Source organism: Choloepus didactylus, chromosome 14 (assembly GCF_015220235.1).
Source record: "Choloepus didactylus isolate mChoDid1 chromosome 14, mChoDid1.pri, whole genome shotgun sequence".
NCBI lineage: Eukaryota > Metazoa > Chordata > Mammalia > Pilosa > Megalonychidae > Choloepus > Choloepus didactylus.
The window spans coordinates 50,446,243-50,470,068 of NC_051320.1; the positions used below are offsets into that span (position 1 = coordinate 50,446,243).

General features: G+C 38.3%; 2 protein-coding genes and 1 long non-coding RNA gene across 9 annotated transcripts in view; 2 read left to right on the plus strand and 1 right to left on the minus strand.

Annotated features, from left to right (window-relative positions):
• INTS8 (integrator complex subunit 8) overlaps nucleotides 1–5,332 on the plus strand; it is a 110,861-nt gene extending 105,529 nt beyond the window's left edge. For 2 of the 5 annotated variants that reach the window (XM_037802745.1, XM_037802749.1), the window contains one exon: nucleotides 1,918–5,332. In XM_037802745.1, coding sequence (XP_037658673.1) covers nucleotides 1,918–2,082 — 165 coding nt within the window. In that variant the 3' untranslated portion in view covers nucleotides 2,083–5,332. The remainder of the gene's footprint in view (nucleotides 1–1,917) is intronic. The other 3 variants (XM_037802746.1, XM_037802748.1, XM_037802747.1) reach the window with 3 other exon arrangements.
• Nucleotides 2,187–13,914, minus strand: CCNE2 (cyclin E2). The gene is made up of 11 exons (XM_037802750.1): nucleotides 13,892–13,914; nucleotides 13,700–13,796; nucleotides 13,565–13,618; nucleotides 12,463–12,614; nucleotides 11,440–11,575; nucleotides 9,270–9,416; nucleotides 7,831–7,926; nucleotides 6,416–6,550; nucleotides 4,695–4,806; nucleotides 4,032–4,189; nucleotides 2,187–3,629 (listed from the first exon to the last, which is right to left on the minus strand). Exons 1-11 carry the CDS (start codon nucleotides 13,903–13,905, stop codon nucleotides 3,516–3,518), a joined length of 1,215 nt encoding a protein of 404 aa, XP_037658678.1. The 5' UTR covers nucleotides 13,906–13,914; the 3' UTR covers nucleotides 2,187–3,515.
• A 1,172-nt stretch (nucleotides 13,915–15,086) lies between these two features.
• LOC119509120 overlaps nucleotides 15,087–23,826 on the plus strand; it is a 50,294-nt gene continuing 41,554 nt past the window's right edge. For 2 of the 3 annotated variants that reach the window (XR_005211628.1, XR_005211630.1), the window contains exons 1-2: nucleotides 15,087–15,618; nucleotides 21,078–21,231. This is a non-coding gene — a long non-coding RNA (uncharacterized LOC119509120). Of the gene's footprint in view, nucleotides 15,619–16,559; nucleotides 16,586–16,974; nucleotides 17,041–21,077; nucleotides 21,232–23,826 lie in introns of those variants that run through there. The other variant, XR_005211629.1, reaches the window with a different exon arrangement.

Genomic DNA, 23,826 nt, shown 5'->3' on the forward strand with positions numbered 1-23,826 from the left:
CCAACTTCCCTCCCTTCCCTACTCAGCCCAAGTTTAACAAATATCAGTCTATTCACCCTCATAGAGACTGATTCAGTAGGTCTGTGATGAGGCCCTGGAATCCAGTTTTTAAGTTTCCCAGATGGTTGTGAGATGAACCAGTTTTGGGAACCACTGCTGTCTATGGTTGACTTTCAGAACTACTCTGATTGACATCCTCAGCATCTTTGCTTTTTTGTCTACCTCACCTGGGAAAATCCGAACACTGAATCAGTTCAATAATTTATGCTCAACACCCCCCCCCCCCCCCCCCGACCACTGAGTCCTAAACAAAACAAACTGATGGCACCTTAAACCAGTCTTAACCTTAGCTGGTCCCTTATCTATTTTAATTGTTTTACCTGGCACCAGTCAGCAGTCTGCATTCTTTTCAGGGATATTTTAGACTGTTCTTCTGTTAAGTCTCCTATCCGCTTTCTGTCCTTTCCATTCTCAGTAATCTTCTTGCCTTTTATATGGTTGGGACATACCAGAGAAAAGACTGACTAGTCCATGTCTTCATGGAAGTTAGTCTTGGGAATTGTGGCTCTGGGAATTCCTGCTTCAAATTTTCATTTCAAATTCTGCTTCTCACCTTTTAAATAACCTATAACTATATTCATCGTTAGGCCACTTCCAGCCAATAGAAATGTTACCATCCCATGATGGAAAGACAGTCTTTGTACTTTTGATTCTGTTTCCTCAAGGACCTTTTTAGTTAGTTCTCTCCTCTCCCATGTTGTCAGCCTGTTCCATAGCCTATAACCTGTTTCACTCCTAATAAAACTTTTGACTATCCTTTCACCTCCAGCAACCTCCTGTCCCTTCTCTACCTAGATTTTTGAAATTCAACCCAGGGTCATTTGGCCTTTGCCATCATTGCCTTTAACTGCTTTCTCAAGGATCATCAAATGCCAAACACTTATCCTACTGTTTACACTTCCTTCTTTCTTGATATTCCTTTCACTTCTTTGACTGTTTTTATTCAGTCCTTTTCTCTGTTCTTTTCTTTTCTCTTGGGTATCTTTTTCTCCTCACTTCTTACATTTGATATTCCCAAGAAGTTAATCCTTGGGTAATTTTCTTATCACCTTACACTCTCTGGGTAATCTCATGCACTTATGGTTTCTGACTACTACCCACATGGTGGTATTTCTCTGAAATACCTGGTTTTTCTTATGCCTTGGACTTTTATAGCCAACCATCTTTGGGATCCTTTGTTTGACACAATTCTTTAGCTACATTCTATTAGTCTTTGCCTCAGGCATCCCTTCATATTGAATAGCATCATCCAGCAATTCTTACTCCTCCCTTATTGATGATCATTTCTGAATAGTCTTGTCTCTCTTTAAACCATATATCAGATTAGTCTTTACTGTTTAGAGAATTTGTAATAACATTTTAAAAATTATTATCTAAAGGTAGATCCCAAGTTCCTAAAGTATGCCCTTACTAAACACTCCATAGCCGAATGCAACTAAGAATTTTTTTTAGTAGGTTATTTCTTGCTAATTATGAAAGAAGTTGATCCACTATATGCTATTATAGTGCTGAGCGAATAGGTATTTTTTAAAGTACAGCTCTGAAACATGAATTCTTTTTCACTCTATTTTGAGTCGTAAACATTTGCTTCTGGTTTAATATAACTGTAAAAATGTGTCGTGTTAAATTACCATGTATAGAGCTCAGTTGATTAAACTTAAAATACTTAATAAAATGTCATAGAAGAGAATTCCTTAAACTGTACTTTAACAATCAGTCTTCTCCTTAAGAGTGGCTGTAGTTGGTCTTTATGTTAATTTTTTCCACAACTCTTGGGTTTTACAATTAGGGATTCAATTAGTCCTTAAACTAACTGATATTGTTAACATGTAGGTAATTTTGTATTATGTTTTCTAGCAAGACTATTTTGACCAGACCTCTAACATCACTTTTTTGTTTTGGAAGATCAAAGCCATTGGCCAGACAGAATTGAATGCAAGCAATCCAGAAGAAGTTTTACAGCTGGCAGCACAGAGAAGGAAAAAAAAGTTTCTCCAAGCAATGGCAAAACTTTACTTTTAAGCAGCTGTTGAAATTTTTTAAAGTTTTATTTTTTAAACAATGGACTAAAAATAAGCAGTATTAAAAGATTAAGTTTATATAATACATATGTACACAGTTAGTGGTGTTTTTTTCCAGACAAAATACTGAAACAAATATTAGTTTAGGAAAAAATATATACAGAAGACTTCATACTATAACAATAGCTTAAATTTATAATTTCTTCAAAGGAAGAAGAGATTCACATGTCAGGTTACAGAGTAAACTAGCAAGCTAGTAAATTTGTTTTCTAATTAAATCTACTTTATAAGTTGAAATACATGAAAAAACTAAGATATTCATGTAGATGTAGCTAGTCAATATACAGTAAGGTTTTTGTGTTTTGTTTTGTTTTTTAAGTAATAAATAGATATCTGGGAGTCAGTATACATTTAATACTCTTATGCCTTAGGAAAATAGAAGCTTAGGTCAAGTGTTAAGCTTTATCGTTTTGACACTGTCCTTACTTCATAATGTAGGATTTAAAAATGGACATTAACAATTTGGGGAACATAAATAAAGCCTTAGTCACACAAAATTAAAGAAAAAAACAACTTGAGAGATATCTTAAGAGTAATAAAGTGACTTTTTCATATAAATAGTTTTAAAAGGTACTTAAGTTTTTCACCCAAATTGTGATATACAAAAAGGTTATTATAAAGTAACCTATATATCAAATAGAGCTCCAAGTAGGAGCCAAAGCATTTATCTTTTTAATAATTTCTTTGGTACTCCTACTGTTTAGAGCACAGTTTAAACATCATATTCATCTAAGCCTTTCTTGCCTGTTAAAAAATATGTTAAGACAAGGCAAATAAACTAGTTAAAAAACAGGTTAAAGTTTACCATTTGTAAAAATTCAAGTTTTATAATAGCTTGCTATCGCAGCTGTAGATAAATTAGTCACCTTGTTACATAACTAAACTTTTGTAAACAAGTTTAAATTTTATTTTCGATAACCAAATTGCACTAGTCAAGAATGCATGAGTTTCGAGAATCTAAAAGCTAGATTCATAGTATTATGTCATTTAATGTACCTTTTAAGGTAGCACATATATATATAGTCCAAAACACCAATAATAAGATTTCTAATTTATCAAAATAAACATAGTAACACTGGATCAAAAAAAAAAAAAAAGTTGCTGTGGCATAAATCATGGCTGGCTTCTATCCAGTCACCTTGGGAATGAAGTCAGTTTTGTAAACAAGTTTTGCTGTTCTTGAGCAGCTAATAGGAGTTAAATAAACTTCTCCATGCCAGTTTTAAGTGGCTTTTTAACCAAAGAATGGCATTGTAACCTCTTAATTGGCTAGGACAATCAGCAAAATTTTTGGTGTGAAATTTTAGTAGTTCAGTTGTATGAAATTCTGCCTTATACTTGGTCAATTTCAATTTGTTTGTGTAGTCAACTTCTTTAGAGTTTTCCTGTTGGTTTTTCAGTGCTCTTCGGTGGTGTCATAATGCCACCATTGCACACTGGTGACAACTGTCCCTCTTTTCTGAAGGTGTTTACGTAATTGACTTCATCCTATGCATGTGAAGAAAACATGCAAATATTAGCAGCTAAAATACAGCATTGATTTAGTAAAACAAAGTCAAACCTTCTGGGTACTTATTTGAGAATATTCATGCCTAATATAATGGTTCCCTAATGCAACTTAATAGCCAAATTCTGAAGATTCAACAGCTTAGACTGCCTATAACTAGATAGATATTTAAACTCTTACCTGGGTTATTGGCACTGGTTCGAGACAACCTCACAAATCTTGCTTTGACTTCAAACTTACTAATTTTTCTGCATTTTGAAATCAGTATGCCCACTGAACTTTCTGTCCCCTTAGCATCTTATACAATTGCCTGATGTATTCTTTCACAGTAACCTTACTACCAGTTTCAGTGGCTCACTAAATACTAAGACCAAAAAACATACCAGCATAGCCAGATAATTCGTATGTGTCTGGATATTATGTCTGTCTTCCATAGGAATCTTCTTAAAAGCCTTCAGTTTCACTGGACTGGTACCTTTTACTACATTGACAAAAGGCACCATCCAGTCTACACATTCTGAAATGTTATCCCACTCCAAACCTAGATGGAGAAAAGTTAGAATAATGTAAAGGTTACATCAGAAATTATCTAACATGTCTAATGTACCTGTTCTTGCTTCTAAATTTTAAGATTTGATAAAAAATCATTTTAAAAAGAAACCCAAATCAAGTATTATAGCAGGTTTATAGCCAGTCAAAATTTATCACTCAAACTATGTTTATAACTTGGTTATTTTGATAGGAAAAGAATTTCAGAGCTTTTTAACTAGTACCTTCTATATGTGAAATTGTCAAATTCCAAAGAACTCAGAGTAAAACAAAGCTATAATGATGTCAGTTCACTTAACATGGATTCCACGTGACCTTATTCTTTTTTGTTTGTGAATTATACACTGAGGATTACAAAGTACTAAGAGAAAGGAAGATGATCACTAAATTGCTACTTTTTTCCCCACTGAAGTTTTAAATTCATGTTTAGCGGGATGCTAAACTAAAGTTCATAGATTAACAGTCCCTTTAAAAGTTGTGAACATATAGGGTTTTACCTGAAGCTTTCTTAACAACTTCAGTAGAGGTAAAATGACACAAGGCAGCAGCAGCCAGTATTCTGTACTGGAACTCGAGTGAATCGATGGCTAGAATACACAAATCTAAAAGCTAACCAAAGAAAAAGCAAATTTACAGGTAATACAGGAAGATAAGGATGAGACTACACATTATTATTAAACGGTCACCTAACATTTTAGAGTGCTTATGTGGACCATATGCCAGGAATTGCTAAAATAGTAGAGAATCCAAAGATAATCAAACCATCACCCCGAAGGAACACTACATGGGATTGTGGATTAGAATGAATAGACAAGTAAAGAATGTTACAGTGCAGCGAGATATGTACTAGTAGGAAGGGGGTACCTAATCCAGTTCAAGGGAGACAGTGAAGGGATGTCTTGAATGAATCTTAAAAGGTAGGGAAGAAGATTGGAAAATAGAGGCTGTTTTAAGTAAAGTAAACAGCATTTGCAAAGATAAGTGAGAAAGCATTGCTTTTTCTTGGAATTCTAGTTCAGAACACCTAAGGTACAAAATAATGAAATAAGCAAAGAGCACTTTTCATTCCTATCAAAGAAAAAAAAAAAACAAAAAAACAGTGGAGCAAGTCATGGCCTAGACTATACCGTAACGGGCCTTTAATAGTACATTATGAAGTTGGAACTATAGGCTGATTAGTTAAGAATCCAGGAAATAAGAGAGTTTGGCAAGTAGTAGTAGTAGTGGACTAGGTTTCAGAGGCCTGGGTTTCTAGGAATAAAACAAATTAAGTTTGCCCCCTTTGGTTCAGAAGATAACAGAAATAGGAATAGAAGAGTTAGAAGTGAATTATTACTATTATATACTCTAGAAACTATTTCCACATTGTTTATTAGTTCATTAAATGTTTGCCCTATATCAAAAGGGTATAACTGCCTATGATAATATGGAATGCTGGAAATTCTGACTGAAGAAATTATAAGGCCTTGTTAGAAATTTTTGCAAAATGAACCATTTCCAGTATGTTTATTGGTTATCCAATTATAGTGTTCATAGTATGCTTACTAGATTTAAAACAAAGTAGATTTCAACCTAGTACTCAAGATTTCTTAAATTCTATAAGTAAGAGTTTCACAGCCTATGTAGAATGTAGATTTTCTTCACTTTCATATATGGCAATCTTAAGATACTACTTAAAAGTAGTCAAGAAAAAATGGGATCCCCCCTCAAATTAGTCACTTTGTTAAAATATTTGTTATGTTCTGGCCTAAAAAAGTTTAATTTGAACTTAAATTAAAAAAAAAATCCTATAAGAAAATGCAGAGATTTTTATTCTAATATGTAACTTAAATAGTACTCTGTAACAAATATGGAGTAAGATAATCTTAAGGAATAATAATGTACCATTATAAAAAACAATTGGCTGGCAAATACCCTTCCCCCATTTTATATCAAGAACAGATATTTAACTCTAGTTTGGATTCCTAAAGCATAAGTACTCTTTCTTTTTATAAAAGTAGTTTTATGCTTTAAAGCATAAGAGTTTAAAGACTTTTCTAGAATTAAGCAACATAAATATTAGGAACAGAACTTTATGCATCAAAAGTTTTGTTCCAGTCAAAGAGTGAATTTAATTCAATATGCTTTGTTATTTTGTTATATAACCTTTTAAATACTATATATACAGTAAACAAAACTGTAATTAACATTAGCATATATTCAGTTAAAATGTCAGTACCTGAGCTATTTGAATGAACTTTTCCTGAGAATACTGAGGTAGAAGAACTTTAGGTGCATCTTTAAGAGCATCAACTTGGAGAAAGAGATTTAGCCAGGAGATGACTGTTACAGGACAAAGTTCCCATTTTAAAGCCTGTTAATGAAATTTAAAATGCCTGTTAACAAATGTAGGTGCATATACCACATTAAGTAATTACTTTAAGTCATTAAGAAATTTATTCTGCTTTAAGCTTACTACTTTGTAGGACTTCCATTCTTCTGACCCTTTTTCTATGAAAAATATTTAAAGATGCTTATGTTTCACAAAGTAAACTATTGATATAGACCCTTTTATTATTCCCTAATCTTTTTTATTTATAAAATTGATTGAGACTATTATTCATTCCTACTTTGCCAATTTCTTGCAGACCTTGGGTCTCTCAAATCTGTTCACTACTTTATTGAAACTGCTCTTTTAATTTTATTCAATGACTGCTTCACAGCTAATTCCATTCGAGTCTTGTAAGAACTGCCTCTGGACTTAATTTTAGTGATCTCCAATGGCTTCTGGTCAAAATGTAAAAGTTAAAAGAATAGTACAAATCCTAATTTATGATACCTTTTCCTCCATCAAGTTCTGGGACTTCACAATAAGTCTAATTAGGAGGAAACAGTCTTATAGCCTATAGGACTTCCTATAGAATACCATCTTCTCTTTATATTTTCCTTACAGCAGTCAGCTATACTTCAAATCAGAACCTGGATTACTTTGTATATGGATAACTTTTTTATTAGGATTATATCAACATGCCAACAAAATCCCACTCTAAGAGCCATCAATCAAAATGCTTAGTTACCTGAGGATATTCTGTAAAGGAAAGTAATATATGTATTGTGTTTCCCATACCCTATTTATAAACCTACAATGTCCAAACTTAATTTCAGACTTTCAAATAGCTAACCTTGACCTTGAATTGCTACTTCAAGGCCTGATTAAGCACCTTTATGCTTCTTCCTTCCACCTTCTTCTATTAATAGCCCTTCTTCTACATATAGAAAGAATAAAGGAAGTGAAAATAATTCTAATTCTCTATCAGCTGGAAGGGGGAAATCAGAACTAAGATTTGAGAATCATTCATGGAATTCACATAAATATGCTATGCTGACTACCCATAAGTACTGAAATTGGTTGTCTTTTACATTCTCAATATAAGAAACTTGGAAGATACAGAAATAAAAGGTTTAAAGGATAAAAACTGCCCATAAATGCCCATCTCAGCCATAACTTTTGTCAGTATTTTGATCCATTAACCTTAGAACTGGATCCTAATGCTAAAACCTGTTTTGTTTATTTTGTAGTAGTCTTTGAGATTCAATAATACTTAATGTATTACTTAGTGCAACTAAATATAATAAAGACATAGTTATTATTACCTTTAATATAATGAGTTCCATCCTTAAGATATCCTCTTCACTGCAAGCACCATCGGTGACATAAGCAAACTCTTGGAGTTTAGGAGCATAGATTTCCTTTAAAATAGAAATTTTTATTAAGCCCAGTTGAGGTCAAGATTAAAACAATTATATACTAACCATATAGAGTCTTCTTTTAAGGATAACGTCACAGAGTGATCATAAATATTAATAAAAAAAACTATCCAAAATAATTATATAGCCCAAATAACTTTTATTTAAAGGTATTTTTCATATCTAGATATCTAAATTAGCAACTGTATTGATTAAATTTTCATAGACTTGACCTTGAAGAAATAAGTGTTAGTAAATGACTAGAGAGTCTTAACTACTCATTTCAATTAAAAAAACAGAAAGCCAAAATTATTTTTAAACTGTGTAGGATGTTGGTCAGGCCAAAAGTAGACACTCATCAATTAAGTTGAGAAACTAAAAGCATTTCCTTTACCCTGATACAAATGTACGGTTAATCAAAATAATAACAAATACAAAAACTAAATAAAAATTTTAAAGATACTTTAAAGAAAAATAAATTTTAAAATACTTTGTGTAGTTTGGCTTATGACAGGTCTGTCTGAACAAACCACAGAATAACAACTAAAATGAGTGAAGGGCTAGAAGAGATGCCTGCCACAAATGAGAATAGGCTAAAGATTAGGATTTCAGTCTAGAAAGAAACAAGTCCTGAAACAGTATGGTTTCAAGTAAGGATAGACTGAATATAAACTTATTTACTAAATTTGGTATAGCCCTTAAAGCTCAAAAGAGACACATTTGGAAGAAAAAGATAAATATACTTAAGAAAATTGATGCATGATCACAAGTCCTCTCTCAAAACAATACAGACTGAAAAATTTTAGATAAAAATATTGATCTCTGCATAATGTATTGTTTAAGAAGAGTAGATATTTTTAATACTCTTGAAATTGTGTTAAAGAAATTCTCAGAAGAGGAACTGCCTTCTATTGATGGCAGCACCATCAGATACAGAAATATTAGGCTGGGTAGACCATTATTCTTAACACAGTATAGCATTTCTTTCATTTGATTGGTTGTTTACTTTTCTAAGACCATTATATTGAATCCAAGTGCCATAACTAATGTATACAGAGAAAGTGTTGGTACATTTTGTTTGTCATAATGATGTATGGAACATTTCGAATTAGATACTAATTCCGAAATCTAAGCTAGAGATTTATAATAGACAAACAAAAAAAGGGAACTATGATAATCTATCCTCCCATCCTCCTCAATGTTCATTATCCTTGTGATCATTACATAATATTAAAGCCTTTCCAAAGGCGTTAATATCAAAAGTAGTATTCTCTAGGATTAGCATGTTAATTTAAACCACAAAAGTTTGGGATAAATACATTTATGGATAAATTTTGAGAACTTACCTCAAGTTTGGAAGCAATGAATAATGAGGTAATTCCAATGAGTTGAAGCATGTTTTTATTTATATCCTTTTGTGTCAACATAAATCTATCAAAAAAGTCTTGCGCAAGATAAAATGTTTCCCTGTGAAGTGTGTATACCTCACATACCTAGAGAAGAATCCAAACATTTAAGTATTACCCTCCAAATTTTTCCAAATTAAAAAGTCCTCTCTCAGCATCCAAACTTTAGTTGACTTTTAAGCCAAACTTTGTTTTTTAGGATATAAAAGCTGAGATTGGAAAAAAGTATATTAATGTGCAAAAAGTTATACAAATCTTTTGCCATCTTCTTTTACTGTTACTAATTTTTTAACTTTTTTTCACGAGACTTAATATTATTTATTCCTAGATATATTACACTTTTTGCTGATTGTGAGAACTCTTTTCTACTTCTTGTTTATTGCTGATATGAGTACATTTTCACGCTCAGTTAATATGGTTAGTAATTCTAAAAGTTCCAGCTGACTTTTCATTCTAAGTAGACATTTATCTACAAAATGACATCTGCTCCTATCAGCGTTTTTACATCATTTGTTTTTCATGTTTTACTGCATTGGCTAAGAGCTATAGAGGAATTACTAAATGAATATAACATTGGTGATAGACAAAATCTTTATCTTATTCTTTGTTTCTGACTTTAATGAGAATTCCTTTACTGTTTCACCATTGTTATTAATAATAAATAGAAGCTGTCATTTCCACACTCATTATGGGGAAGGTCTTCAATTCTTACAATAACACCATGAAGTAGGTAACGTTACCATCCCCATTTTAGAGATAAGGAGACAGGTATTGCAATAAATGCAGTTTCTGATGAACACTTACTGTGTTAAGGAAGTCACCTATTCCTGGCTTCCTACATATTTAAAATCAGGAATGTATATTGAATTACAAAAAATTTCTTTGGTGTCTATTGAGATTTTACGGTTTTTCTTTAAGGTATTAAGTTAATAGATTTTCAAATTTTGAACCATCTTTGCATTCCTAGACTAAAAGAATATACTGAGATCAGGTAGAACTTAACACTCTTCTGGATTTGGTTAATTATATTCTATATGGTTTTGCATATATAATATACTAAAGAAAAAAAGGAATAATTGGATGGACAAACACTGGATAAAAATGTAACATTAAAAAAAAGAAAAAGAAAAGAACAGTACTTAAGCTGCTTAAAACACTCAGAAAAAGTCAAAACTACCTTCTTGTACCCATGTGATTGAAATATACTCTTCCTTTCTAATTAGAATAAGAAACAAGTTGACCTGACTCAAAAAAACAAGTCAGAAAACAATTCTGATAGCTTCTTTCTGAGATTTATTCTGCCATGTGCTACTCCACTAAAAAGCCTATAGTTGTTTTCCTTTAGTATGCATCATTTTTATCTACCTTAAGACCAGGGATACTATAGAGCAGATATCCAGTGGTTGGAGGAAAATCATTTTTTCATCAATGCAAGCAATTATTTCATCAGTAATCTTAAGACACTCTTAGGAATCATCCAGATGAAGGAAATGGGCCTGAACAAGAGAAAATTCTGGCAGATTTATAGAGATTTCAGGATCACTATTATTTCTTTAAATTAATTGGTATAGTGTATTTCTGGAAAGAAAGACTAGAAGTATGTAATTAATGGGAAGCTACATGGAGCCTAGAGAGTTTAGAGGTCTCATATTCAAAATCTCCTTATGGTTTAGGATATAGAAATCAAGATACCAAACCATAATTTGATTTTGGTAATGTAGAAAAGGACTTCCGAAGGCCCTGAAGTCTAGTACTGGTTCTTCACTTTGCTTAGCCAAATTAAAAACTCGGTCAACAACACTCTGTACATCTTGTGTATCTTCAGCACTTAGAACAGTGCCTGGTATGTAGCAATACCACAGACACCAGGAATTCTGAACTGGAAATGGCTTGTATGGGATGTAGTGGCTGTGTCCTTATGATTTTACTCTTAAAAAGTGGACTTCATTTTCTGCTTTGGTGCCACTAACTACAGTAAGAAACCCAAAAAAGATGGCTGCTGACAATAGATAATAAACCCTATCTGAGAACATAATGAGAATGCACATTTACATCTAAATAATTTTTCCATCATACAGAGACAATGGAAATTTGTATTGCTGAAACATACCTCCAAAAGCCAGTCTAGAAGTATTGACCTCATCTGTGGTTCCAAGTTAGAATGCAGAACTTCAAAATGCTTGTCATGAACATACCTGGTCTCTTTTTTTAACATGTTGAGCCATACATCCTTTGAACATCCCCAGCTATTGGAAGGAGGAAAATTGTGTGATATATATAATATACAAACTATCTGTTTTACATAGAATAAATCCAGCTTTCAGACACTGAAATCCAACTTTTGAACTTGGAAAGAGAAGCTAGGCTCTTAAGGTAATTAGGAAAAAATTTCTACCTTAATTTTTAGAAACCACTTCTTCAGCACTGACAAAGTAAAAGCGTGAAATAATACAGAAAGAACTTGGATATGATAATCTAACTGGATGGATTTCAACAGTGCTTTCTAGTCCCCACTTATTTACAGTTTATAAAGGAGGTTCCTGTTTAAGATAACCATGTTTTCTAAAGAGTAACACTAAAAAATTAAAGCATATAATCATAGTAAAGACAAGCCTTAATCATCTACAAATAAGTCATCTATACTAGAGTCACCTATAATGGGGGTAAATAAGAGGACAGAGGACAGAGGCTGAGTTTAAATGTCTGAGACCATTAATTTGGTTATTAAAGCCAAATATAAATTACTACACTACATATTTTGTATAAGCTGTTCATCTCTAAGCTTAATAAGAAATAAGGAGGGTTGATACATCAAATGAAATGCATGTTAGAATGTGTCCAACTTAAGAATTTAGATAAATTACTTGAACTCCATTAAAAAGGTTATTCGGTTCTGCTGCTGAGCCTTTTAGTACTCAGTAAACAAATGAAAATAATTGTATCGAGTCTGTGTTATATACCCATATTGTTTGCAAATGACACTACTCTCCAGTAAAATGATGTATGCTTAAATATTAATCTAGAAAGCAATTTTTATAAGTTTGTCTATAATGAAGGCAAAAGATAATTCAAAACAGTGTCAAATCAGTACACTTCTAGGCTTTGATATAAAAATTACTGAAATCTTTCTTACCTTAAATCAGGCAAAGGTGAGGGATTAATAAAAAGGTTTTTAAATCTGTAATTTGTAAATCTTGAGAAGTCACTTGTTACTGTTTCTTTGTGGGGTGTTTCAATGATAATGCAAGGACTGATCCCCCCAGATAATACAGGTGGCCAACAATTCTGTCATTAAAAACAAACAAACAATAGTTTTGTGCAATGGGAAGCCAGCTTTAGTCTTGGATCATTCATAAATGAAAGCTAATATTTCTAAACAATCTGTAGTTTTGCCCAAATGCCATTGTTAGCTAACATAGCTGACAATCTAGCTAATTTAAATTGATATTCATATTTTACAAACAAGCCAAATAGCTCATATTAATCTTCATAAAGAGTGACAGGTAAGACAGTTAGACAACAAAATACAATTCTGGTAATACAAGACATTAGATATTAGAGAAGGGAAGGGAAGGAATAGCAACAAAATTGCATCTGCGGTTTAAAATACTAATCAAGTTCATGATCATAAAATTGCAGTTCTCCCTCGGTATCTAACAGTAGTGGCACAGACACCCTGTTGTATAAAATGCTTTTTTTTAGTTAAGTCTGATCAGATACTCTGGAATACTTGACAGCAAAATCTTAAAAATGGAATCAATTACTTAGAGGACCCTTTCTCCACTGCAGGTTTAAAAGGGAAGGACCATCTCTAAAGCGCTTTCTGTACAGCACAGTAGGAAGAATACGTAGCAAAGTGTTGGGTGCCAGGCTGTCAGTGATCTCACATCCTTTATGCCCAAGAAGCAGCTATTGGGACCCTACACTGTGTCAGAAGGGGAACAAAGAACAGTATATTGGATGGATTGGGCGGGACCTGGTGCACTAGGCAGCTCCAAGAGGCAGGGATTTATAAAGAGGAACCAGCTGCTACATGGTAAACTTACTCTGCAGCTTTAGTAGGATTCAGGCCACGTACAAGCCACCAAAAGATAAAAGCACCTTCCTGCTGACCTCTCCAGGCATTAAAAGTAAAAATGTCAGAGGAAGTGTTCTACTGCAAAGCACAAATTATTCTTATTCATCTTATCTTATATTCGTTATTACTCTAACCCACCCAACCAGTTCTGCATTACCCTAATTTCATACTGATGTTTCTTGGTGACCTCCTCTTTTCTTTTTTTGACATCCTGGAAAATAGAAGAGACCAGCGGTAAACTTAAGGTCCGAGCAAAGAAACTCCTCTCTCACACGCTCTTTCCTCAACTCACCTGGGCTGTTTTTCTCTTCTTGGCCTGGATAATCTGGGCTTCTTGGGGGGAATCCGTTTGGCTGGGCTGGGACTGCTGCTTAGCTTGTAAACGGCTACTGTGGTGAAATTTTGAAAAGGAAGTTTAATTAGTAAGTCAGGCGTTTCAAAGGCAGCAGCTAACTTTGAAACATGTCTTCAAGACAAATGTTACCTGCGTCTTGACATTCTCTTCTTTTCAGGTCTGTGAAACCTCTGAAGGGGAGGAGGAAAAACCGGTCAATTATTTTGTAATCCTCATCCAAGTACTAACTAGACGCTGATTACCGGGTTACAGCTAAGTCGCTCAGGAGACGGAAAACCATTTTACCACGCTGTTTTCTGCGTTATGTTAGTTATCGCATTGTAGTCAATTTTGGATACAGGCTTGCATTTCCTCAACTGAATACAGCCAGGACGCAAGTGTCTTAAAAAATGCACAAAGCAGTCCCTGCACTTCGAATGCGCAGGGAGACAGATCTTCCCCAAATGGGTCTTTTCTGGTTCCTCCACCGTCTCCTCGTACACCCAAAGTGGGGTTTGGGCAGCGCCCGCACCTCCCCCTTCCCATCCTGGACGAGCCGAGGAGAGAGGGGGCTGTGGAGGCAAAACGCTGTGGAGAAGCCGGTTCCGCGCCAATTTGGAGAGCGGCCGTGGCGGGGAAGCAGGGGGCGGAGGAAACTGAGACGTGTGTCACGTCCTCCAGTCTCTTTTCCCTCCTTCCCAGTACCACTGGGCCTTGCCCATTGCATGAGGGGGGCACCGGGACCCCGACTCCAGATGGAGGGAAGGGGTGAAGGAAAATGGATCAAAGAAAAGGGAAAACGAGACGGTCGCGGAACTTCTCTCCCAGTAAAGGGAACTCAGACCCCCATCCTCTCTCCCGCGGGATAGCTCCCAAATGGAAGTGGGATGGAGAGGCTCCCAAGAATCAGGGTTTTTTCCATGGCCTCTCACTTCTAGCGGCTCTCCATACTCCGCCGCTTCCCGGGTCTCCTGCTAAGGGACCTGACACGGATGGAAAGCGGGGACCCATTCCCCCCCAGCCGCCTAGCTATCCAGCCCTCCACTTTTCCTCCCTCAGGCTCCCGCCCTTGAGATGGATCGACCCAGCGGGGCTTTCTTCCCTCCCGCAAGCCCCCCCTGAGCCCAGCACTTCCTCACCGCCGGACCCGCTACCGCTCGGCTCTCAGCTGGCGCCGGCGCCAACCCAATATATAGGCCAGGCCAGGCCCGCCCCGCACGCATGCGCCTCAGACTGACACCTCCGGACAGCGCGCTCCCCTCCCCCGCCAGCCCGCGCGCCAGCCAGTCCCGCAGGCCCGCGCGCCCCGCCCTGCCTTCAGTTCGCGCAAGCCGACCGGAGAGGCCACACGGCCTGCAACCATGCCCTCACCCCGCGTCCACCCGCGCTTCACTTCATCTGCCGACTCTGCCGGGCGGCAGGAGGGAGTCTCTCCGAGGCTCCTCCTCCGCATCTCCCGCCAGTACTGTCCTGTCCACTCCCACCCTCAAGCTCCCGGCTCCCGATTGTGACAGGCCGCGGCCTGGCCCCTGCGTACGGCCAGGTGGAGGCGACTCGGGGTAGTATGGAATCGCAAGGAAGTGGCCATTCTGTGGCGCACCCAGACTGTCCCTCCAAGGCCTCAGGGATCCCAGCTCTTTCCTGAGAGACTCCGGGACAAGGAGGACCCGCCCACTCCGGGAGGAGCGAAGCTTTGGCTGACAACCTAGCCAATGGGAGGCGAGGACTGCAGCACAACGTGGAGCGGCTGCAGAATGTAAACAGTGCCCCCGCGCGCGATCTACTCTCCCTCCGGCCACCCGGGACCGGCGGTGGCGTCCTAGCGCGGCCACGCTCAGGGAGTACTACTTGCACTCTGCCTCAGCCCGCCGACAGAGGTAGGCATCAACCCTTTTCCCGCCCTCCCCCACTCCCGTGCTCCGCCAACATTGTTACGCTCCCCTTGGGTGATTAATCCCCCCACGCAGCTGCCCTGCCTCGAGGATTCCCACCCTGCAGTCCCTGCGCAGGAAAAGTTCGCGCCATGCCGCGGTCTCGCTTCTTCTCTTCGCAACCTCCAGTTCCGGGGCTCTTAAGGATAAAGCACCTCTCCCGAGCGGGGCCAGGGGTGGCAATTCCCCTCAACCCACTAGAGCGGCGGCCCTGCTGGGGCCGAGGTGGGAGAAGGGTCACCACCAGGTGCAGGCTCCGGGCCGCCTGCCGCGTCCCGCTGCGCCCCGCCCCGCCGCCGCCAGCGCGCCCTGCGGAGCCCGCGCGAGCGACTTGAGCGGGAGGGAGCCTCCCGCCTCCAGCTAGCACCGGAGGAGGCGGGTCCGACGCATTTTCTTTCCTTTCCCCAGTGTTTAAATTTAGGGGGCGCATGCTGCCTCTAGTGATTAACTTCCCCATCCTAGCTCACCCCAGAACAGGTTTTGCAGCGGGAGTAAGAGGGCTGGGGTCAACTGCAAGGACAAAGATCCCGGGTGTGGAGGAGCCGTGTGGAGGCTTCCTTGAACCCGCCGCAGCGCGAGCCGGCGGGTGCTTGTTTCTCTGCCATGGCCCAGAGGGAGCCGCTGGGAAAGGGCAGGGAGACGGTGCTGCCGGGCTTGCCCTGAGGTCGCCCCCAGGGCCCGGGCGGGGAGCGCTTCCCGAGATGCATCGGGAGGACGCGGCCGGGGCGGCCGCCAGGGTCCCAGTCCCGCGCCTTTTCTGCTGCGCCTCCTGAGCGGGCCAGGGAGCCTAGGAATAACCAGTGCTCTCAGGCCAGCAGTCTTTTTTTTCATGCTTTCTCTTTCGATTTTTACTACAGACTTATGACATCGGCAAAGTAATTATTTCTGCTCCAAATTTACGCTTGAGGAAATGGTAAGAGCCTTGCCCAAGGTGACATTGAATAAGAAGAGGCCCGGTACCTTGTCATTTCCAGGAAACTTTATGCCATTTATAATGGTTATGATGTTTCTCCCTTTCGCAGTGACTTCAAAAGCTGTTACTGTGAAAGCTTAGAGATCTAACAGCATGATAGAAAGGGAGGTCTTCTAACAGGCTTTTGTTAGCATAAGCAAAATTAGTGGCCTGAATGAGCAAATTTTATATTCAAAATGGACAGAAAATCAAGGATGTCGATTAACATTTGTAGAATTAATATTTGGTTATTGTATGCCCAGCACTAGGCTTTCTAGTAAATCAGCTGTAAACAAGGCACTGTAATTACAAATGTACTTTGGTCATGCGCTTCACTATTAATTGAACAGAGTGCAGGCTTAGTAAAGGAGACATTGGAAACAATCCCAAGAGGGCTTTGTGTGGAAGTGAACAAGGTGAGTGAATGCTACCATATTACAAGTCAGTGGTCAAAGTGGGATTGTAAAAAGAACGTAGGCCTTCCTCCTGATCAAACCTACCCTCCATTCTGCTCTACTGCAAGTTATTGAATCCCTCTGTGCATGTGTTTCCTCTGGAAAGTATGTAACAAGACACTCATCTCAAGGGCTGTTTTGAAGAGTAAATTTGATAATGCATATAGAGACCCTCTCTGACATATGTATTTGTCATAGAGCTCAGTCAAGTACTAGCTCCTCTCTCACTTGTATACCTTCCCCTTAATAGTTTATACCCATGGAAATTAAGAAGTAGTTTCAGCCTGAGTAAACAGAAGACTGAATTATAAAATTGCTGTTTCCCACAATTTTGTTCATTTAGTCGCTTTGTTGAGTATTTACTCTAGGCACCATCTTTCTATATGTCACCTTTGTTTCACCTTTGTACATGCTCATTTTTAGCTCCCTCTTATCTCATCCATCCCAGTTTTAAAATTCACCTACTTTGAAATGTGTGATATTCCTTTATACTTGTAATAATTTTAGATATTTGGGCATTTTCTAAAGTGTATTTTCCCATAACATGTGTAAAGTTAAAACTGTTGGTTTTTACGGTGCTTTTCTTTGCTGATTGTTTTGATTACTACCATATTCATTTTCAAAAGGAAAAAAAAAAGGAAAATTCTTGGAAGCAGTGGTTTAAAAAAAAAAAATTAGACCCTGCCCACCTATTTCTTGCTTCTGTGCCTTTTCTTTGCTATACTTCCTCTGTGAAGCCTTCCCAAACTCCTTTCTCTGTGTTCTACAGTTATGCTTACCTCATGGGACAACAGTTAACCTATTAAAATGTCTTTTATCTCTGACTAGGCTTTGGACTTTGTTATGTTCATCTTTATATAGCCAGTACTTGGCAGTTTCAGAAGCATACATAGTAGGACTTCTGTAAATTCTGAAGTGAATTTTACATGACATCTCATTACAGAACTTTAAGTCTCTAAGTTAGAGTGATGGATGGTAGATGCATGGTAGAATTATTCCCAGTTAATACCAGGGTTTTATTATTATTATTATTAAACTATTTTTTTTATAACCATTATACATTTGTAGAAAAATTGAGCAGGTAGAACAGAGTCCCATATACCTCCTTACCTCACCCCCCTTCACAGATTCCCCTATTACCATCTTACATTAGTATGGTACATTTGTTACCATATGATACATTTGTTATTAATGAAGCAATATTGATACATTATTAACTGAATTCATGCTTTATTCAGATTTCCTTAGTTTTTATCCAGTGTCTTTTTACTGTTCCAGGATGCCATCCAGGGTATGACATCACATTTAGACATCATCCTTATGCTCCTCTTGACAATGATAGTTTCTCAGACTTTATTTTTGATGACCTTGACTGATTTGAGGGATTCCTGTCAGGTATTTTGTAGAGTTCCCTCTATTGGAATTTGTCTGCTGTTTTTCTCATGGAGAAACTGGGGTTTTTGGTATTTGGAAAGAAGATCACAGAGGTAAAGTGTCATTTTTTTCACATCAAGGGTCCATACCCACTATGTACATCATCTATGACTATTGATGTTGACCTTGATCTCATGTGGCTGAAAGAGTGTTTGTCAGGTTTCTCCACTGTAAAATTATTCTGCCCCACCTTTAGGGTAGAATATCTATGTAATTTATTTGGAATTCTAATGCATGGGAAATTTGTCTCTTTTTTCCCCCATTTATTAACTTATTCAGTCATTTATTTATATCAGTATACATTCATAGATATTTATTTTATACTCTGAATTATAACTCAATATACTTTATCTTGTTGCTCAAATTGTTCTAGCTTTGACTAGGATATATTTAATTTTTTTTATTGTCATGGGGCTGATTTGAAGCTAAGTAGAAATAGCTGTTTAATGATAATCAGTATTTCTAATAAGAGAGGAATAAAACATTTTTCCCATTTGATAAAACTTGCTTATCATCCATGCTTATCCAAAACACGTCTAGAGAAAAAGAGCCATCCAGATTTTAATAATGGATTACCCATTAGACGCTTCCTTTTATTGCCTCATCAAGAGCTAAAGGACATTTTCAAGTGAAACTGGCCTTTTTTTTTTTTTAACAAGAACAAATGGCAAAGAATGCACTGATTACTAATATTCGGTGCCACTGCCTTGATTTATGCTAATGAATCAGCACTTTTAACCATCATTACTTTTGCAAAATCACAGTAAATGGTAACATAGTGCTAGGGAAAATGTCTTAATTTTATTATGAAAATAGTTTTGACCTCATTGTCCCCTTGAAAGTTCCACACTTTAAGAGCTGCAGATCTAGTTGTACAAACCAGAATTCTGACAGTCAGTTTAGTCATTCCTTTCTTCTTTTTTCTGAACTCCATAATTACAGCTGACACTTCCTGAGTAATTTTACAATTTTAAACGTTTGCATTCTTTTAGCTTGTTTAATCCTCCACCACACTATAAGACAGATGCTGTACTGTCATCCCCATTTTACAGATGCGGAAACTAAGGCACCAATGTTAATCGCCCAAGATCTGTAGTGAAGTCTAATTCTGGCATACTTGTGATATATTGCTTCCAGATATCACCAAGTCCTTTTCTGTTTCCAGATCATTTCCAAATTAATCCTCCTTTTTTTTCCTCTGCCTTATTTCAGGATGCCGTTCTCTCCTCATTTTGTGCAGCAGTCTAACTGGTTTTCCTGACATGCTTTGCCCCTTCTAATCTGCCTTCCAATGTATTTCTAAAGCTCCCCTTCTAAAGCACAAATCTGCCCATGCTGCTGCCCTTCTTAATGTCTTTCTACGGATTGCCTCGGGTTAAAGGACAAACCCCTTAGCTTAACACACAGGCCCTCTTCCACCAGGATATCCTACCACATGCTGTCCTCACACTTCTTGTCCTTTTTACCTTTGGACCTTTGCACTTTCACCTTTCTTCCTCCCCACCCTTACAGTCTTTTCCCAACTAACTCCTAAGGAAGAATTAACATTGAAGTAAACACCACTTCTAGAAAGCTCTCCTATCCTCTGCTGAATTAAGGGGCCCTCCTTTATACCCTTTACCCCCCCATCACTCATCCCCCCCCCCACACACACACACACTCAGTGCTTGCCTATACCTTTGCCCTTACCACACTTCGGTGACCTCCTTGGGGTAGGGGCTGACTCTTTTATCACTGGGGCCTTCTTGCCTGGCCTAATATGAATGGAGGAGATAGCAGAAGTATGTTTGCTGAGGATAGCCAAGGGCTTTGCAGCTGAATGCTGCCCTATAGGGGCAGAGCTGTGCCCAGCTTCTGGAGACTCTGGAAGCCAACAGAGGAGTCCCAGGCAGAGCACCTGGCTCTGTGGCAGCTGCCCTTGGCGGCCATCTCAAAGGGAGGGCCCTAGGGAAGGAAGGCATGAAGTGTGTGAGAGTTAAGCTAGCCTGTACCTTAGAGATGACCTTGTCCTGCTCTCCCAGGGTTTGCAATATTGCACAGTGGAGAGAACAGGGAAAAACAGGCCAGCGTTGGGAATCCAGATGCTCTGGATGGAGGTTGAAATAGAGAGGAGGGTGCAAGGTAGATCAGCTCGCTCTGGGCCAGGCACTGTTGTTAACTGCAGGGAATACGGCAGTTAACAAGTGGTCCTTGTACATAAGGAGCTTACATTCAGTTGGGGTGGTGGACATAGAATAAATGTGACAAATAACTATCATTAAGCACCATGGAAAAGATAAAATAGGATAGTATGGTGAGAGAGGATTACTTTAGCTCTTGGGGGTGTAGCATATTCTGGGAAGGACTCACAGAGGAAGTGACATTTTATTTAGTTCATTCATTAATTCAGCAAACACTAGGACACAGTGATGAAGTGAACAAAAATTCTTGCCCCTGGAGCTTAATTCTGATGGAAAGTGGCAGGGAATGGGTGCATGGTAAACAAATAAATATGTCAGATAGTAAGAAGAAAAATAAAAGCAGGAAAAGGATTGTGACAGCTTGTGCTGTATTCGATGTTCCAGGAAGGCTGCTCTGATGTGACATTTGAGCAGAGAACTGTGAAGTGACAGAATAAGCCAAGAAGATATGAAGGAAGAACATTCCAGGCAGGGGATTAGCAAGACCAGAGGACCTTGGCATATTTAGTGAACAAGGAGGTCAATATGCTGGAATGTGGTAAGCAAGGGAGAGAGTGGGAGGGGATATAACTGGAGGGAATGTTTTAAAATGGCTGCTGTGGGAAGAGGAGACTCTAGAAGGGGAAGAGAAGCAGGGAGATCAGTTAGTAGACTAGTGCAACCCAGGTGAAAGATCATGGTGGCTTGCACCAGGGTGGGGCTGTAGAGGTGGTGAGAAATAGTTGCATTCAGGATATGTGCTAAACGTGGAGCTGAGAGGGTATGCTGTTGGATTAGATGTATGGGACAAAGAGATGGGAAAGATGAAGGGAGGAGCAGCTTTGGGGCAGAATGAAACAAGAGTTTGGTTTTGGACAGGTTAAATACTTTTCCCTATGTTTTATTATGAAAATTTTTTAATGTACAGCAAAGGTGAAAGGAATTTACTGTGAACTCCCATAAACCCCCCACCTAAACATTTTGCTATGCTTACTTAATCACAGGTCTCTCTGGCTATCCATTCCTCTATCCACCCATCATCCATCTTATTTTTTTTTAATACATTTCAAAGAAAATTGGAGACATCAGTACATTTACCCCTAAATATATTAGACTTCAATATTTGCTTAGTTTATTTTTATTTTGAGGTAATACATACCTTCAATGAAAAGTGCAAATCTTAAGCATACATTCTTAATGAATACACATGTGGAACCCAAACCCTGTTAAGTTACAGAACATTACCATCACCCCAGAATGTTTCTTCATGCCCCTTTCCCAGTCACACTACTGCACGCTGTATAGTAGTTAAAATGAAGGAGGGCGTTTATTGCAGCATTATTCACAATTGCCAAGAGATGGAAACAGCCCAAATGTCCATCAAAGGACGAGTGGATAAACAAACTGTGGTATATACACATGATGGAATATTATGCAGCTGTAAGACAGAACAAAGACATGGATCATGTAATAATGTGGATGAACCTTGAGGACATTATGTTGAGTGAAGTTAGCCAGAAACAAAAGGACAGATTCTGTATGGTCTCACTAATATGAACAGACATTAATGAACAAACTTTGGGAGTTAAAAGCTGACAAACAGGCGACCAGGAGATAGAAAGAGGGCAGAGATCAGCCATTTGATGCTGAAGGACTACAGAATGTTTAGGATTGATTGCATAGATCCAGAAATAGATAGCATAATACTGTGTGATGGTAGCACGGTATTGTAAGTACACTGAACAAAGATGTCTGTGAGTAAAGCTGAAAGAGGTGGGATAGGAGAATGTATGACACCAGAGGTAAAGATAGATGATAAAGACCGGGGCTGTATAACGTGGCAAAAACTGGAGTGGCCAATGACTGTTACTAAATATACAAATATAAAAATGTTTTTGCATGTGGGAAAGCAAATGAATGTCAACCATGTAGAAATTTGAATAAGGGATGGTATTCAGGAAAAAACATAATCAAAGCAAACTGGAGTCTATGGTCAACAGTAACATTGTAATATACCTCCATTAAATGTAACAAAGGCAATACGCCAATGCTAGATGTATATGAGAGGGGGATATAGGGGAGTAATGTGGGATTCTTGGTAGTGGTGTTGTTTGCTGTCCTTGATAGTGTATTGTATTGTATGACATGTTGTTTTTCTTTTTAACATTTTTTCTTATTGCTGAAAAGAAAGAAAACAATTTTTCTTGTAGTAATCAGTATGTTCGGATGCTGATTGTGGTGATAAATGTACAACTTTATGATGATACCATGAACAACTGATTGTACACTGTGGATAAATGTATGGTATGTGAATATAACTCTATAAAATTGTAGGAAAAAATATATATAGGAGTAAAAGTGTTGGAGAAAGCATGGTGAGAAGGATGATGCCTCACCAATATGGACTAACTACAATGTGTAAACTCAGAATTGAATCTTAGAACACAGCCTAACGTGGACACAATAATTGTAATAGTCCCTAGATTGTAAGCTCTTACAGCAGTTAACTCTATCCCTGAATTGTAAGGCCTATCTCTAAACTTTGAGATGCTGATCCCCTAGCATATGTTGTTACAAACATTGGGACTGGTGGTTTGATGTGCTGAGCCCTTGAGTATGGGACTTGCCCTTATGAAGCTCATTACCACAAAGGACAGTCTAAAGTTGTATCTAATGGTGCCTAAGAGTCTCCCCCTGAGTACCTCTTTGTTGCTCAGATGTGGCCCTCTCTCTCTCTAACTGAGCCATCTCGGCAGGTGAACTCGCTGCCCTCCCCCCTACGTGGGACCTGACTCCCAGGGGTGTAAATCTCCCTGGCAACGCAGATTATGACTCCCGGGGATGAATGCGGACCCGGCATCGTGGGACTGAGAGTATCTTCTTGACCAAAAGGGGGATGCAAAATGAGACGAAATAGTTTCAGTGGCTGAGAGATTCCAAATGGAGTCGAGAGGTCACTCTGGTGGACATTCTTATGCACTATATAGATAACACCTCTTAGGCTTTAATGTATTGGAATAGCTAGAAGTAAATACCTGAAACTACCAAACTCCAACCCAGCAGTCTGGACTCCTGAAGACAATTATATAATAATGTAGAGTACAAGGGGTGACAGTGTGATTGTGAAGACCTTGTGGATCACACCCCCTTTATC

What these genes read in the sequence shown, in the direction of transcription:
- CCNE2 (XM_037802750.1), bottom strand. An exon ending in AACATCAGTATGAAATTAGG is followed by an intron (nt 12,615 to 13,564) that starts GTAATGCAGAAC and finishes TTTTAATGACAG; the next exon opens with AATTGTTGGCCACCTGTATT. An exon ending in TTCTAGACTGGCTTTTGGAG is followed by an intron (nt 9,417 to 11,439) that starts GTATGTTTCAGC and finishes ATTCTTCTCTAG; the next exon opens with GTATGTGAGGTATACACACT.